This window comes from Wolffia australiana, chromosome 8 (assembly GCF_029677425.1).
Source record: "Wolffia australiana isolate 7733 chromosome 8, ASM2967742v1".
Taxonomy (NCBI): Eukaryota; Viridiplantae; Streptophyta; class Magnoliopsida; order Alismatales; family Araceae; genus Wolffia; species Wolffia australiana.
Window position 1 is genome coordinate 10,078,054 of NC_135842.1, and position 15,192 is coordinate 10,093,245.

Consider the following 15,192-nt stretch of genomic DNA (forward strand, 5'->3'; position numbering starts at 1 on the left):
CATGGGATGCGGAGTTTTTTTTTTTTCCTTCTAGATTTTTTAATCGGTGCTGGTATAAGCATGGTGAAAGGATCTGATCGGGATGAAGTCTCATTATAATTAGCGGATGCGTGTTTGTTTTATGGTTTGCTCGAAGGTGCTGACCGGGATAAAATCTTGTTATAATTTTTCTGTAATGTTTCCATTTACGATGTTGTCATATCATAAAAAGGAGGAAATGATAACGTGCGGGCTTAATGGTTATGCTATAATTTTCCAGTCGTTTGAAGCATCTAACGTAATCCAACATGATTTAGCATAATTTTCTTGGTTGCATCATCAATTAAGCAGATTTCTTTGAAATACTTCTTTCAGTTTTCAAAGGGCTTGCGTTCTGTTCTCTCGGTTGACCTTTTTTCTTCATTTTTTAAAAATTGGTGCCGATTACTGGCATGGCTAAAATAGATGCGCCTGACCACGTCAAAGTTTTATTATTTTGTTTTTAAAATCCATCTGTGCTGTTGTCTTTGACGGGGTTGCACATTAATGGGGAAATGGTAATCTGATGTCTTACAGAATATTGATGAGCTAATTTTCCTTAGTTGTAACGACTACCTATTTTTCAATCAGTTTATTTGATGCATCACCTAGTTATCAGATTTATTTTGAAAATATTTTTCTCAATTTTTAATGGGCTTACTTTCTCTACTAATGATTTTTCCTTCTCTTATTTTAAATTGGTTTTGATAATTAGCGTGGTTAAGAAAATAATATGTTTAGTTTTTTCCTACTATATTAAAAGAAATCTGATCGCCATAAGTTTTTTCATTTTGTTTTAGAAACCATGAAAAGTTTTCGTTTGAGGATGTTGTCTTAGATACTCAACGGTGGATTTCTCTGAAGCCCTTAAAGAACCCTATCTGTGGATTCTTTTTGACTGGGCCTTCTATTGAGCCCCTTCGTGGAGGCCAAAATGACCTTCCATGTGACCTGGGGTGAAGAGTGAAAGAAAGTGATGAGGCAGGAAATTATCATGGTACTCTTTTCAACTGTTTCCTGATTTTTTTTTAGCTTTTATGAATGTTCACCTTCATTTGGCCATATATAGATTGAGCAAATGATCAAACTTGAGTTGACGTTTACTATTAATGGTACTGACTTTGTTTAGAAAGGTATGGCCATTTGAGCCAATTCCTGGGGGATTTTGTTACTTTTACTTCACATGTGCTGGAAATTAGCATGGTAATAGAAATATGTGAACTGTTTTCTGGTTAAGTAAAATTGCACCACCATAACATTCTGAATATAGATTCACCCCAAAATAGTCTTCAAAACACCCTAAGTCTAATTTGCCTGTATATTTCTCATAAAACCATAGGAAATAATGAAGATATTAAAAACTAATATCATAATTTTGTTGCCTTACGTGTTTAAATCATTTTTCTGGCATTAGCTTATGGGGTACATGGTTTATAGAAAATTATATTCTTCTATATTTTTGCACTTATTATGCGATGACCATTCCTTATCTTTGTAGGCTATTTTTATGTATTTTACAACTAAAAAGAGTTCCTTGCTTGGTGGTCATCTACAACTATTACTCAACCCAATAATATGGTTTGGTGGCTGACACGAGTTATAATCAATTCCTATGCGTACTAACATGCTAGTTTATAGTAATTTGATATTTTCCATGTTTATCTTCGTTGAAATGATCATAAATGCATGTAATTTAAGCTTAATATAAAAATAAACATAAACATTCAAAAAATAATATTTTTAGAATGAAATTGTTATTCAGCCTAACTGTATGGTTTTTAAAATAAATTTCAGACAAGAAACTCTAAAAGAAAAAAACATCAGAATTCAGAATATAAATTTTGGATTTATTAAGTATTTTTAGGGGTTTATTATATTTTTAGAATTAGGCATCGGGTATCCAGTTTGATCGTTCAAAAGTTTGATCAGATCGAGCATTTGGCCAGCACAGGCTGGTGTTTGATCATCAGGGTCAGATCGACTTAAACAATCCGGCCAAATGATAGAATTAAATAACCCAGCCAGATTCAGTCGAACCTTCGGTTCAAAGTGGATCAAATTTAATTGATTGATCTATAAATAAAATACATGTTATCTTATAATAACAAATAATTGAGGAACCTCTGCTCTCTCTCTGTCTCTCTCGTGCTCTCTCTCTCTCTCTTCCTGTCTCCCACCTTTTTGAAAATGACTGAGGCATTGTAGACAGAGAAGAGGAGAAAGAAGGAAGATGAAGAAGAATGAAAGACTAGATTGTATTTCTGAACATTACAAAGTGGATAGACTTATAGGAAGAACCAGAGGGAGGACAACCATTACAGTTTCCTCATTTGTCAGTTCATTCTATTATTGGAGTTAGAGCCATTTTATTCTAATATTTCTACTAACATTGTATGGGGTATGTTTCCTATTCTGGTTTGTCTAAGAATAAGTAAAGTTTATTTTTTTGTTCCTTTCTATAGCTTTCTTGGATCTGTTCTGATTAGGGTTTGACATTTTAGACCGAGGACCGGTTGGACCGGACCGAACCGGGACCGAAAAAAGACCGGACCGGAAGTGGACCGAACTTTAGGTAAGGTTTAGGTCCATGCCAAAAAACTGGACCGGACCGGACCCTATCCCACGTGCTACCCATTCCCCTCCCCATCTATCTTTCCATGACCCGCCCCAAAGCTCATTGACGCTGCTTCCCATGCACAACGCCTCTGTCCCCCCCCGCCTGCTCCTCCGCCACCCTGGGTACCGAACCGGACTGGGACCGAACAAGATCGGACCGGAACCAGACCGAACTTCAGGTACGGTTTAGGTCCATGCCATAAAACCGGACCGGACCGGGGCCGTCAAACCCTAGTTCTGATTGGTCGGCTTGTTTCTTATGTAGACTCTCATGTATTGCAACCTTCTGTATTTGAGGAGTAAAACTCCTTAATCTTCAACACTTCTTTCTTGGTATCCTGTTCGCTCACTGTAGCTCTCTATTAGTCTCCCTATTCCTCACCTTCTCTCTCTCTCTCTCTATCTCACATTGTCTCTCTCCCACTTGGTCTCTCTCTCTCACTGTTGCTCTCTCACTTGGTCTCTCTCTCTCTCTCTCTCTCACACACACACACACACACACCGTTGCTCACTCACTTGGTCTCTCTCACAGTCTCTCCCTCCCCCCCCTCTCCCTCACACTGTTTCTCTCAGTCTTGATTGGGTCCATTCTTTGAGTATCTAGAGCAAAATACTAAATGAATAATGATCTGACCAAGACGCGTGAACAGAAAACAGCATTCATCACTTTGGACATGTGACGACGAGGTTACGGTTTTCCATCCAAAAACCGTTATCTGTTATTGTTAGCAGACACATATTTGACTTTTCCAGATTATGGATATCGTGATATTCGATAACGAATATTGGAAATGGATATGGTTAGTATTACCCTAATAGAGGAAAGAGAGACAAAGCTACTATAAAAATTTCAGCTTAAAAATCCTTTTTTATCATTAGATATCGTGAGTTAAAGTTGAATCATTATCAATCATTCAAATTTCTCCTTCCACCTTGATCCATGCGATGAATTTCTAGCATCCCACAAGATTTTTGCTAAACCAGAAATACATCTAAAAAACTCCTCAAATAATTCCAGAATATAATTTTAATTCATAAAATATTCAAAAAATATGTTCTAACTTAAAATTTATTTTGTTTAAAAAGTTAATGTCATACAATTCTATAAAAATGATCTTCAAAAAGTATTTTATTTTTGTATATAATACCAGTAAATTAGAAAATTGTTTTATTGATGAATATGACTTCAGAATATTCCATAAAATACTAGAAATTTCAGAAAAATCAGAATTTTTTTACTAAACCAATTTAATAATTTGAAGCTGGATAAGACACATAAAATCATTTTACTGCAATAAATATGAAAATTCATGAAATTTGTGCCATAAATTAGTGCGCTATTAATGGTCAAAATGGGATTGTCGGCCCTCTATGTATGATAATATTGAGTGAAGAGAGAAGATAAATTTAATTTCAAAAATGGAGTAGTGGAAATATCATAGAAAGAATTATCTTATGATTTCTATCGTGCATCAATACTTATTCATATGACGGATCAGGTTTGATGCCGAACTATACCCCAAGTCATTTAAGAGTCTAGCACAGTAAATGTTTCATGAGAGATTTGTATATTTATTGAAATCTTCTAGAGAACTAGGTGTAGCTTGGCACCCTACATGTTGATAACTGAACTTATATATTAGTTTAAATTGATCCATGATTCATTAATTTATAATTTAATATAGTTAATTAATTAGGGTTTTCAATAAATATTATTACGTCATTACAGTTATTTACTAGACTATTTGATGGGCCTAGAAGGTCACACACACACAATGTTTGGTTGGTTTTGGATATATACTCAAGTTGTTGTGACTTTTATGATAAGTATCCGAAACAATATAAATATGAGGACAACCATTTTTCTATGCCCATGCAAACCAGACGTGGTTGTCACCTTCTCTTCCTCTCTCAAACTCTGTCTCTTCTATATACTCAAGTTTTAATGTGATGGTCATAAGATCCACAAGGTTTTCAAAAGGCGTCGTTAAAGAGAACCAAGAGGAGATCCAATGTCCTGAAGATCACATAGATATATTTAGTGGCCCAACAAATTAACGTCTTTCAGAACCTCGCCCAAGGGCTAGAGTTATGGTAGAATCTTTTTTGTATAGGGTGATCTGATCATCCACGATTCTTTGATTTAATATGTTTTTTCGTGTTTCTTCTACACTTGACAAATGTTTTCGGACTGTCAGTCAAGCCTAAAGAACAAAACACCACTCTCTAAAATTGAAAAAAATAAATTAAAATCCAATAATTTGAACTGGGTGTTTATTTTTTATGTTAAATATTATCAGATTAAGAAAATGTTAAGTAATCACACCCTATACATGACAACCAAATGCGGTGGAAAAATTCACCATTTTGAATGATTAGTGTGGGGCTTATGATTAATACAACCACAACACTGAACAATTGCAAATCTTGGCCTTGAATCCACAAAGTATGGTTCTAGAAGAAGAAGCTATGTTTTGAGTACGCATAAAAAGTTACTTCAGTTTACTAGGGAAGGGCCTAAGTTCACAAGCGCTCCATTTTGGAAACAAACCTCAAGAGAAAAATCTCTAAAAAATGAAGCAATTTATTGAAGTGAGTCTCAAAAGGGTCATTGTAACATATAAATAATAAACTTAAAGAAAGTAGCGTAGTTAAAACGAATGACAGATTTGATAAGTCTGCTAGCAGGTGGATTTGACATAAGATATGCCAAGAAGATTTGAAATCCTTGGAATGCTTGCAACTCCAACAAAAGGCGTGCCAGACTTAGCTGACACTTCTGATATACATCAATTACATTAAAGGGACAACCTATCAAATCACAAGCTCTCGTAGATAACTGTCACATCAGTAGATTACCAGCCATATCAAAATAATATCTAACATAAAGCAACCACATCAAAATATACAACATTAGTGAGCCAATGTGAGAAAGGTACATCAGAAGTTTTCAAAATCTTATAATCTAAAATTTTGTTTAATAAGTTTTGAAAAATGATAGAAACAATGATAAAATGTTTAGTCTTTGTTTGTCTCATGAACACTACTGATTAAGGCTCGGGTATGGATCATGACCCGTCATTCGTCCCGTTCCTTGCTGTTGTACAGAGACGGAACAAAACGGCAGACTCTTTGATGGGTGACTGACCGTTGCATTTTCGTCCCGTTCCATCCTTCTAATTTCGTCATCCGTCCCTGAACATTTCTACAAAGCAACTTATTCTAATAAATATTTCAACTTGTCAAAACTTTATTTATTTTATACTCAGAGTGCAGAAATTCAAAAAATTAATTTAATGTTTATCAGATTCAGTTATAACTGAAGAACAGCTTATGTATTCAAACAGAGAGTTCTAAGTTCTAACTGTTCTTTGCTTCTCTTTGATCGTAATCGAACCGGCGATCGGTGGTAGAAGCTTCAACTCGCCAGATCTGAAGAGTATGACGGATTCTACCGCCAGTGGCAACTCCGAAACAAGGAGAAGCGCGAAATTCTTCGTTCCAAATCTCTCTATCGCATTTCGTTTTGCTTTCGCTCTTATCATCAGTGTGATCTTTGTGGTTTTCGTTACCGGATCTTACAGTCCTCCGTTGTCGGTCTTCTCTGGCTCGGAGTTGAACGCCAGCCGTCTGCCGGAGAAAGGTCAGTTTTGCTGTTCATTTTAATGCTCGTAATTGGTCGGGAAACCCGCTATCTGATTTTTTTTGTGATTTTCTTACGAATTTCTTCAAATTAAAACGGAAGCGAGTTCCAAATTCCGCCGCCGTTTGTTTTTACGTTGATTCTCGCGCTGGATCGATTGAGACCACGAGACGAGCATTTTACTTGCTTACTACACTTCAGTTTTAAAGTTTCTTCCTCAAGTTCAAATGTTGGCGAATTCTGTCTCTATCCATTCTCCTTTGAATCTTGATCTGGAACGATCGAAACGGCGAGACGGGTTTTTTCTGCAAGAGTATTTCATTTGATTACTCTTTATTTTATGAGTTTCATCCTCAAATTAAAATGGAGAACTGCGTCTAATTAAAATGGAGCTCATTGGACGGGTTTTGAAGGGTCGGGTACGATTTTCACTGTGTTCTTGTTGATCTATTGCTGGAAGTTTATTCTTTTACTTCAGGAAATGGTTATTCAGCTTCTGGAATTAAAATGGAAGCGAATTCCATTTCCGTCGACTCTCCGTTGAAACTCCCTCTGAATCGATTGAGACGACGAGATGGGCTTCTCTGCAAGAGCATTTACTAGCTTACACTTCATTTTTTTATTTCTTCTGCAAATTAAATTGGAGCCGAATTCCTTCTCCGCTGATTTTACGTTGATTCTCGATCTGGATCGATTGAAATGACGAGACGGGCGTTATATTTGTTTACTCTTTATTTTTTGAATTTCGTCCACAAATTAAAATAGTGGCGAATCTCGTCTCCGCTGATTTTCTTTGATAAAGTTGGATCAAGATTGATTGAAATGGCGAACGGGATTTCTCTGCTCGAGCATTTTACTTTCCTACACATTATTTTCTGAATTTATTCCTCAAATTCAAATGGAGGCGATTTCAGACTCCGTCGATTCTTTTCTGAATTTCTTCATCGAAATTATGAACAGATGAAGGAATCAAGAACACAACAGCGACTGCTGCAAGGCTCCACCCTTCCAAACCGCTCATTCCAGAAGTAATGGCTTCATCTGACTCTAAAATCAGAATCATCCGAGAATGTAGAGATGAACATTAAAATCTAGAAACTCGAACTGTGATAATCAAACAGATCACTTGTGCCATCATCCCTTTAGATTAACACAGTTTGATTTTTCCATCCATCCCAGGTTGATTCAACGGAATTGTCTCCAGCATCCTTCACCGAAACAAAGTCAACGCCGGTCAACGCCATTCCCCCTCCTCCATACGAACAAGAACACGATCTTCTCCATGGATTAATGACTTCCAGCTTGGAGAACGACCACAATTGCCTGAGCAGGTACCAATCAAAGTTCTATCTGAAAGACTCCCATCACATTCCATCTCCAGATCTCTTAAAGAGCCTCAGGAGATATGAAGAACTGCACAAGAACTGCGGCCCACTAAGTCCAAACTTCAAGAAAAACTTGTTCCTTCTTCAATCCTCCTCTCATGAGAAGCAATCTAAATGCAAGTACTTGGTCTGGACTCCTGAAAACGGGCTCGGAAACCAGATGATCAGCTTGGCCTCTGCGTTCCTCTACGCTCTCCTCTCAGACAGAGTCCTCCTAATTGACAGAGGAAAGGACCTTCATAACCTCTTCTGTGAGCCCTTCCCTTCCAGCTCATGGCTTCTTCCTTTGGATTTTACCCTCAAATTCCGTTCAGTCTTCAACAAGACCCATCCTGCCAGATATGGAAATATTCTGAGAAGAAGAACCAACCCACCAATGGTGTATGCCCACCTGTCCCATGACTATGAAGATGAGGATAAGCGGTTTTACTGCGAGAAAGACCAGGCCCAGCTAAACAGATTCCCATGGATGGTGCTCAAGTCTGATCAGTACTTTGTTCCTGCTCTCTTCCTCATCCCTGATTACTACCAGCGGCTTCACCGGCTTTTCCCAGAGAAAGAGACCATATTCCATCTCCTGGCCAGGTAGGAGGCTTGACTGTTTTATCTATAATGTCAAAAAAAGGTTATCTTATCCGTTATTGGTATCCGGTATATGATAATGTATTATGGAACTGTAGCTTAATCGGTCTGTATCCATTATTGGAAACGTTATCTGGAAGCGTTTCAGATGTGGATAATGTTGACGGGTTCCAATATCTGATATCCGGTATCCAATAATGGATAATGGAACAGTTGCTTATCGGTACCCGTTATCAGAACCATTATCTTCTTGTCTTCCAGATGTGGATAACAACGATGGGTTTCAATATCCTGTATCCGATAATCAATAATCAATCGGTAACTTATCATTATGTTACCAGAACCATTACTTGTAGTGTTTCAGATGTAGATAATGATACGAGTTCTGATATCCGATACCAGCTATCTGATAATGGGCAATGGAACAGTAGCTTATCGGTCTGTTATTGGAATCCCTTATCACAACCATTATCTGTTAGTATTTCAGAATTCTGGAATCGGGTACAGAAAATGTTTGGGTATGGGTACAAAAAAGATTAAAAAATGTGGATAATAATTATACTGGGTTTCACCTCCGGGCAGGTACCTTTTCCATCCTGGAAACTCTGTCTGGAGCCTAATCAGAGCCCAATTCCAACCAGGAGAAAAACTGGGCATCCAGATCCGCATCCACGGTTCGCAGACTCAGACCATCAACCTCGTCACCCGCCAGATAGTCAACTGCACCTCAGAGAAAGGTCTATTGACGTTGACCAAGTCAACTTACTCTTCCTTAAAGAAGAAGCTTGTTCTTATCACGTCTCTGAGGCCCGAGTTCTTGGCTCTACTAAAGAGAGTCTTCCGGAGCTCTGGTTTGAGATTCTACCAACCGAGCCAGGAAGGGAGGCAGCAGACAGGGAAGGTGGAACATGACGAGAAGGCCCTTGCCGAAATCTACCTTCTGGGCTTAGTGGATGAGTTGTTGACCAGCGCTTGGTCAACGTTTGGGTACGTGGCTCAGGGAATCGGTGGGATCAGGCCGTGGATTTTGCGTGGCCCGGTACACTCATTCGTGCCCAGCCCGGCCTGTGTTCAAGATGTGTCCATGGAACCCTGCTTCCACTTTCCCCCCAATTATGATTGTTTAACAGGGGGATTTTTTCTGACCAGGAAGGTGTTCCCTTTCATGAAACAGTGCAGGGATAGGAGCCCAGGGTTGAAGCTGGTTGACTTGAAGAGAAAGAAGATGAAGCCTGTTCCCTGAGGGTCGACCCGGCCCATTAAGACTGGCTGAATGGTTAACATGTTGGGATTTCAGGTGAGTGTTCAATAAGAGCCTGTCTTTTAGTTAGTTGGCTATTTTTTGTTGGAAAATTCTTAATTATTACCAGTACATGCCTGTATATTCATTTCACTGATAGAAATAAAGATTGACCACTACCTCCTGGGAGATGAAAAGTTGGTACCTCAAGTAAGACTGACCAGGGAGTTCTAATGCTTCATTAAACACTTTGCCTTATGAGACAAAATTTGTACTCAAGATCATATCATCTTAATAAGATCTTCAGTAAAAATGCAGGAAAAATGATTTTAGGAGTCCAGACGATTTAAACCAAGCACCCTTCCCTTAAAAGGAGGTTTCTCTTTTGGTTGGATGATATTCCTCTTTTCTACTGTATTGTCGTGCTTGTATCACTTAAATTACGGTCTGATTCTCTTTTGCACTCTAAACTTCATGGCTTGTTTCTTGTATAGGACATTAACCTAAATGAGACATGATTTAATTTTTTATTTATTTTATCTTCACAATGTTTGCACAATTCATCCTTTTGTCTCTCAATGGCTAGTAATTATAACATATGAGACAAATTGTTAACAGTCTTTATTTTCATCTTTGTTTGTACATTAGGATTTGCCAATAGGTCTCCAAAGATTATCTTTTCTTAACCAGATTGTAATGTAGTCTATGGCTTTACCAAATAGTATAAGAGAATGAATGGTATCAAAATGTTTGATAACTTCACTTTTTGACTACCCGACCTTCTAATATCGGCTTGTATGTACAATACTTCATTTTATTGAATAATATTAACTATTTGGATTATCCCCAACTATGCAATCTTATGTGAAAAATTACAGATAATCATTTGTATAAAATTTTACATTATGACTTATTGAGAGCAATTTATCGACGATTTGATAATAGGTCATGCATAAAGGAATGATAAACATGAAAATAAGGGACATACTATGACAGAAATGTTCTTATTGAAGAAAATAATGTAATAAATAAATTTAACTTGTAATGAAAAATCCTGGAGAATGTTATTGATCTTAAATTTTCTGATAATCTTTCAAGACGTGATTAACTCCCAAGTCAAACTTTTGTTGAGTGTAGCTAAACATGGGACTCAAATGTGATTTTTAAACTCTACATTTTCCAATGATTTGTTTATAAGATGTTTAATATATCGTGCAAAACTTATATGTTGACAAATATCTGTCATGTTCCTCAATACTTTGCCATTGATTTGGAGGAGACGCGTTGATGCATTTTCTTATGCTTGTATACATGTAAGTAAATAGCAAAACAATTTGTAAGAGACTGTTTGATTTTACCTTAAAATTTGTAAAAGAGTGAAAATGTGCATCTGATGGCAGAATTTTTTTTCATTTGTCAATTAAAAAGTAGGAGGTTGGATGTGTTTCAGAGTAGTAAGCTTTTATATACCCTGAGGACAGATATTTGGGCACCTGTTATTTTTAATTCTTCACACAATGGGAGAAGAAATCAAATATGGTTAAATGTAACTGGTGTCATCACTTTTGGCATTACACGATATGAGAAACTTCCACATAATCTCTGGATATTTCTTTAAAAACTACATTGTGCAAGTGTTTTCATCACTATAGGAAAATAAAATGTTTTCATTGCATCCATTGTATTTTCCTACAGTGATAAAGAGAGGTATCTAAGGGCTTCTTCCAGTTCCTCTAAGAAACTTGCAGTAGGATGCTGATGGGTATCATCACTTGAATACAAAGCAGATGGGAGCTTGGAAAGTTGTAAAACACTTGTCGCCAAGGATCTCACCCAGTCACAAGGGATCGATTTGACACCTTAGTGTCTATAGAAAATCTGGATATTGTTGAGAATTTTAATTGTTCTCACAGCCAATTAAGAAGGATCATTGAACAACTTGATGCGTTAAATGATTTACTTCACAGTGATGTGGAAGAAGTTTATGCATATCATCTACCATAAAAAAATTTCAAATCGACGAAAAGTGACAGGCAGATTAAGGACGGATCTTTAGGACCTCAAACAATTAATGCATGTGATTTGGAAGGTTCACAATAACAGAAATCCTAGGGGTCACTCTATTGATGCCTATGTATAGAAAAAACGCATAATCTGATGTTTGCCTTAGTCTAAATATGCCGAATGTATTTAAGATGTGGAATTTGGGAGCCAAAGTTGTATACTCCAAACAAGGAATCTAAGTCTTGCAGAATAGATATAATATGGACTGACAAAAGGAAACTGGGAAACTGGAATGAAAGCTACCAGTGGATTCCAGTATGAAGAGGGTCAGAGAAAAAGGAGTCTTATCAATGGATAATTGAGAATTGAATACACTTGAGCTACACTTACTAATACCATTCAAAATGTGGTTATTGAACCAATATATGATTAGTCCTATTAGAAACAGCTATATAGTCGGTCTCGCCTGATTGTCCGTCAAGTCGCGCACCTCCACGATGACTTCTGCGAACGGCGGGGGTGGACTACGTACTCCACACTTTGCATCGCTACGAGGGCTCCCCCAACTCCTGCTGGCACGAGTGACCATCTCCCGGCCTTCACTAGGTAACACCTATGTACCTTTTCTTTCCTGCAACATGGGCGTTGGCGAGTAGGGTTTGTGTGTAATTGGGACATGTACGCTCGCTCTATGCCTAAAAACGATGAAAACATCTACATTTTATAAATAAACACCTCCTGGATGGTGTCCAGGGCACGGATGGATCGGTCTACGGGCACAACCGCAGGGTTGGATGTACCAGACATCGTGATTTTGCCAAAAAAAAGAAACAACCATATGGTCAAATCCAATTTAAAGGGAAAGTGAATCAAGGGAGTTCTTTAAGATCTAAAGATTTCTCATTTGGGATTAAAATAAAGTATGACTTGTTCTACAATTCTCCAAATCACATGCAATAATTGTTTCAATAACCCACTAATGAGTGAGCACAACTCACCACTTGAATCCAAAGATGGTTTTGGACGTGATGAAACACTTTTTTTTGGGAACCCTAATTAGATGTGGGAGTTTCTTCAAGGATCTATCAGACTCTCTTATTGAAACTTGAGGAAATAACAATCTCCACAATTATCTTCCTGATGCCACATAGACATAATTGTGATCTCAATACAGATTCCTGCCTGATTCAAGGAAACTCATGAATAAACCCTCTTTGATTTCTCATATCTCCTTCTCTGATATGATCCTTGATAAGATCCTCAACCTATCAAGGGGTATTTTTGTCATCTTAGCCCACAAGGGCATTTCAGTCATTTGGTTATTTTGTATTTTAAATTAAATAGTAATGACAGGATCCTTGACAGGACTCTATTCTTTAAGTAGGGTTATTGTACATTTCCTAATGGGAGGACAGCAAAGAAGAATGAAGTAAGGTGCCTTGGCTCTCCTCTCCATGTCTATGGTCCCTCTCTCCCTCACCGATATCCGTCTCTCATGATCGTCTCTACCTCACCACATCTTCAGGCAGTTCGAGTCCAGCTCGTCGCCGTAGAGTTGGTCCAAACGTGTGCCCGAAACTTTTTTGTGCGATTGTGCAGTGCGGTGCAATTTTCGCACCACACTTCGCACAGAATATTCACACACCGCACAGACCTCTGTGCGGTGCAAATGTACGATTTTTTGATGACCCATTCGGGAGTTGGGAGTCCCAGTACAAAACCAAGAACGCATGCAAGTGCATTGAATGCTCATCAACAAACCCCAAGCAATTTAGTTCTCTCTTGCGTGTCCACTCATATGAATGAGTTCCAGACAGGCTACTTGCTTATAAGAGCCAGCTAGCCAGGCATGAAACTCAGAGAAGGAAAGACATCTGTTGAGAAAGAGAGCTACATGGGCTCTCGTGGCAGAGATTTCTATGCGATTTTTGTGTCGCTACTCGTTCTAAGGATCGCAGGAGGAAATGCCCATCTTTTGCCGGCAATCATTTTGTTTGGCAACTCGTCTGAGGACATGGGCAAAAACTATCTTCCCACGCTCTTCAAATCTGTCTTTCTGCCTTATGGAAGGGACTTCGTGATGAAGAGCCCTACCGGGAGATTCTGCAATGGCAAGCTTGCCACAGATATCAGTAGTGAGATTATCACAGTGGCTTCTCTTTAAGGAAATGTACCTCGTTCTTCGCTTCTTGAAAGATATGGTTCGTAAATTATGTAGCTGAGAATCTGGGCTTCGACGAGTACCCGAGAGCATATCTTAGCCCTGAGGCTTCGGGGAAGAACCTGCTCATTGGGGCTAATTTTGGTTCTGCTTGCTCGAGCTACTACGATGCAACCGTGTCGACCCTGGTAAGTCTTCAGGTCAACAGTGATGCATGGCTAAACTTTTGTTATTTTAGACAGTTCCAGATATTTATCTCGTATTCTCGGCAGAAATACATGGTTCATCTGTCTCGCCCAAGACATTAAAGCTTAATCGAATGGCCCCCATAAATTACTTAAAAAACGCGTCGCTGTCACAGTTAATCTTAAAAACAACGTCAAAGACGTAAAATATCACACGTAACGCTCAGGAGGTTTTCAGTTTTATTTCAACTTTTCATCTTTTGTAATCAAAGATTTGAGTCTCTGTGCAGAACGCGATTTAGTTGTCCCAGCAGCTGGAGTACTACAAGGAGTACCAGTCGAGGCTGGAGAAGGTGGCTCGCGGAAACACCTCTTCTATTATCACCGAAGCTCTTTACATCGTGAGCACAGGGAACACAGACTTTGTGCAGAACTACTATGTAAATCCCCTTATCAACAAGGTTTACTTCCCCGAAGAACTCTCATCCTTCCTCATCAGCATCTTCTCCGGCTTCATCAGGGTGAGTTCGTTCTTCCCTTACGCAAAAATCTCAAAGTTCCTTGTCCTCTTCATAACCATCGGAGATAAATGTGCCAAAGACCAGCCACTACTATTACTACTACTACTGCTCCTCCTTGGAAATATTTTGCTTGTTTTTTTTTTCAAAAGGATAAGCCAGATACCAGTATGTGCGAATTTGTGCGATGTGCGTATTACCGCACAAATTCGCACCGCCCATCGCACAGTGGCTTTCGTGCGATTGAAAATGCGCACAAACGATGCGAAGTTTCACACCGCACCACACGACCATCTCTACGTGGCGGGTTGGCAGCAGCTTGCGGGGGCCGTAAGGGGGGTCTGCAGGCGGCTTGCAAAGGGGGGGGATGTGAGTGGCTCGTAGTGGGCCTGCAAGTGCTTTGAGGGATAGGGGCCCCTGGGCGGCTTGCGATGGGTGGGGGGGAGGTTCCCAGGCAGCTCGAGGGAAGTCCACGCGCTGCTCGCGGTGGGTCGCCAAACGCCTCGCGGTGGGTTGGACGACAGCTCATGGCAGGTTCTCCGACACCTCAAAGCGGGTTGGCCGATGGCTTGCGGCAGGTCAGCTGGCGACTCGCAATGGGACTGCTGACGGCTGTCAGTGGGTTTGCAGTCAGCTGGCGGTGGGTTGTCTGCAGCAATCCAGGGGGATGGTGGGCTGAAACCCTGGGCTGGCTGCAGTCCCTGGGCCAATGCATGCTCAGAAGAAACTCTTCTGGGGCCCCTTTCAGAGGGAACCTGGAGTTCGACCCGTCGGGATGAGTTGAGACCCGAAATTATCTGACGGGTGGGCCATCTCCGGACACATTGGGCTGCAGTCACC

The 15,192-nt window shown here is 39.3% G+C and overlaps 2 protein-coding genes across 3 annotated transcripts; both read left to right on the plus strand.

The window, feature by feature from the left end:
- The first annotated feature begins 5,966 nt into the window (after positions 1 to 5,966).
- Positions 5,967 to 10,016, plus strand: LOC144706571 (putative fucosyltransferase 8). 2 transcript variants are annotated; one of them, XR_013582277.1, is made up of 5 exons: positions 5,967 to 6,277; positions 7,238 to 7,305; positions 7,457 to 8,247; positions 8,827 to 9,541; positions 9,792 to 10,016. XR_013582277.1 is itself a non-coding variant. In XM_078579563.1 (4 exons), the coding sequence occupies exons 1-4, from the start codon at positions 6,076 to 6,078 to the stop codon at positions 9,485 to 9,487; spliced, it is 1,722 nt and encodes a 573-aa protein (XP_078435689.1). In that variant the 5' UTR covers positions 5,967 to 6,075; the 3' UTR covers positions 9,488 to 9,723. The 2 variants fall into 2 exon arrangements, 1 of the variants encoding a protein (XP_078435689.1); XM_078579563.1 differs by lacking the exon at positions 9,792 to 10,016 and having other exon boundaries at positions 8,827 to 9,723.
- A 3,321-nt stretch (positions 10,017 to 13,337) lies between these two features.
- On the plus strand, positions 13,338 to 15,131 carry LOC144707118 (GDSL esterase/lipase APG-like). Its single transcript, XM_078580237.1, has 4 exons — positions 13,338 to 13,623; positions 13,707 to 13,837; positions 14,137 to 14,355; positions 14,931 to 15,131. The coding sequence occupies exons 1-4, from the start codon at positions 13,338 to 13,340 to the stop codon at positions 15,129 to 15,131; spliced, it is 837 nt and encodes a 278-aa protein (XP_078436363.1).
- Positions 15,132 to 15,192: the final 61 nt, after the last annotated feature.

Excerpts from the sequence above, each read along its gene's own strand:
- LOC144706571 (XM_078579563.1), top strand. The coding sequence starts at position 6,076 with ATGACGGATTCTACCGCCAGTGGCAACTCCGAAACAAGGAGAAGCGCG. Across the intron at positions 6,278-7,237 it reads CAGCCGTCTGCCGGAGAAAG|ATGAAGGAATCAAGAACACA; the intron begins GTCAGTTTTGCT and ends AATTATGAACAG. Across the intron at positions 7,306-7,456 it reads CCAAACCGCTCATTCCAGAA|GTTGATTCAACGGAATTGTC; the intron begins GTAATGGCTTCA and ends CATCCATCCCAG.
- LOC144707118 (XM_078580237.1), top strand. The coding sequence starts at position 13,338 with ATGAAACTCAGAGAAGGAAAGACATCTGTTGAGAAAGAGAGCTACATG. Across the intron at positions 13,624-13,706 it reads GCTTGCCACAGATATCAGTA|CTGAGAATCTGGGCTTCGAC; the intron begins GTGAGATTATCA and ends TAAATTATGTAG. Across the intron at positions 13,838-14,136 it reads ATGCAACCGTGTCGACCCTG|TTGTCCCAGCAGCTGGAGTA; the intron begins GTAAGTCTTCAG and ends AACGCGATTTAG.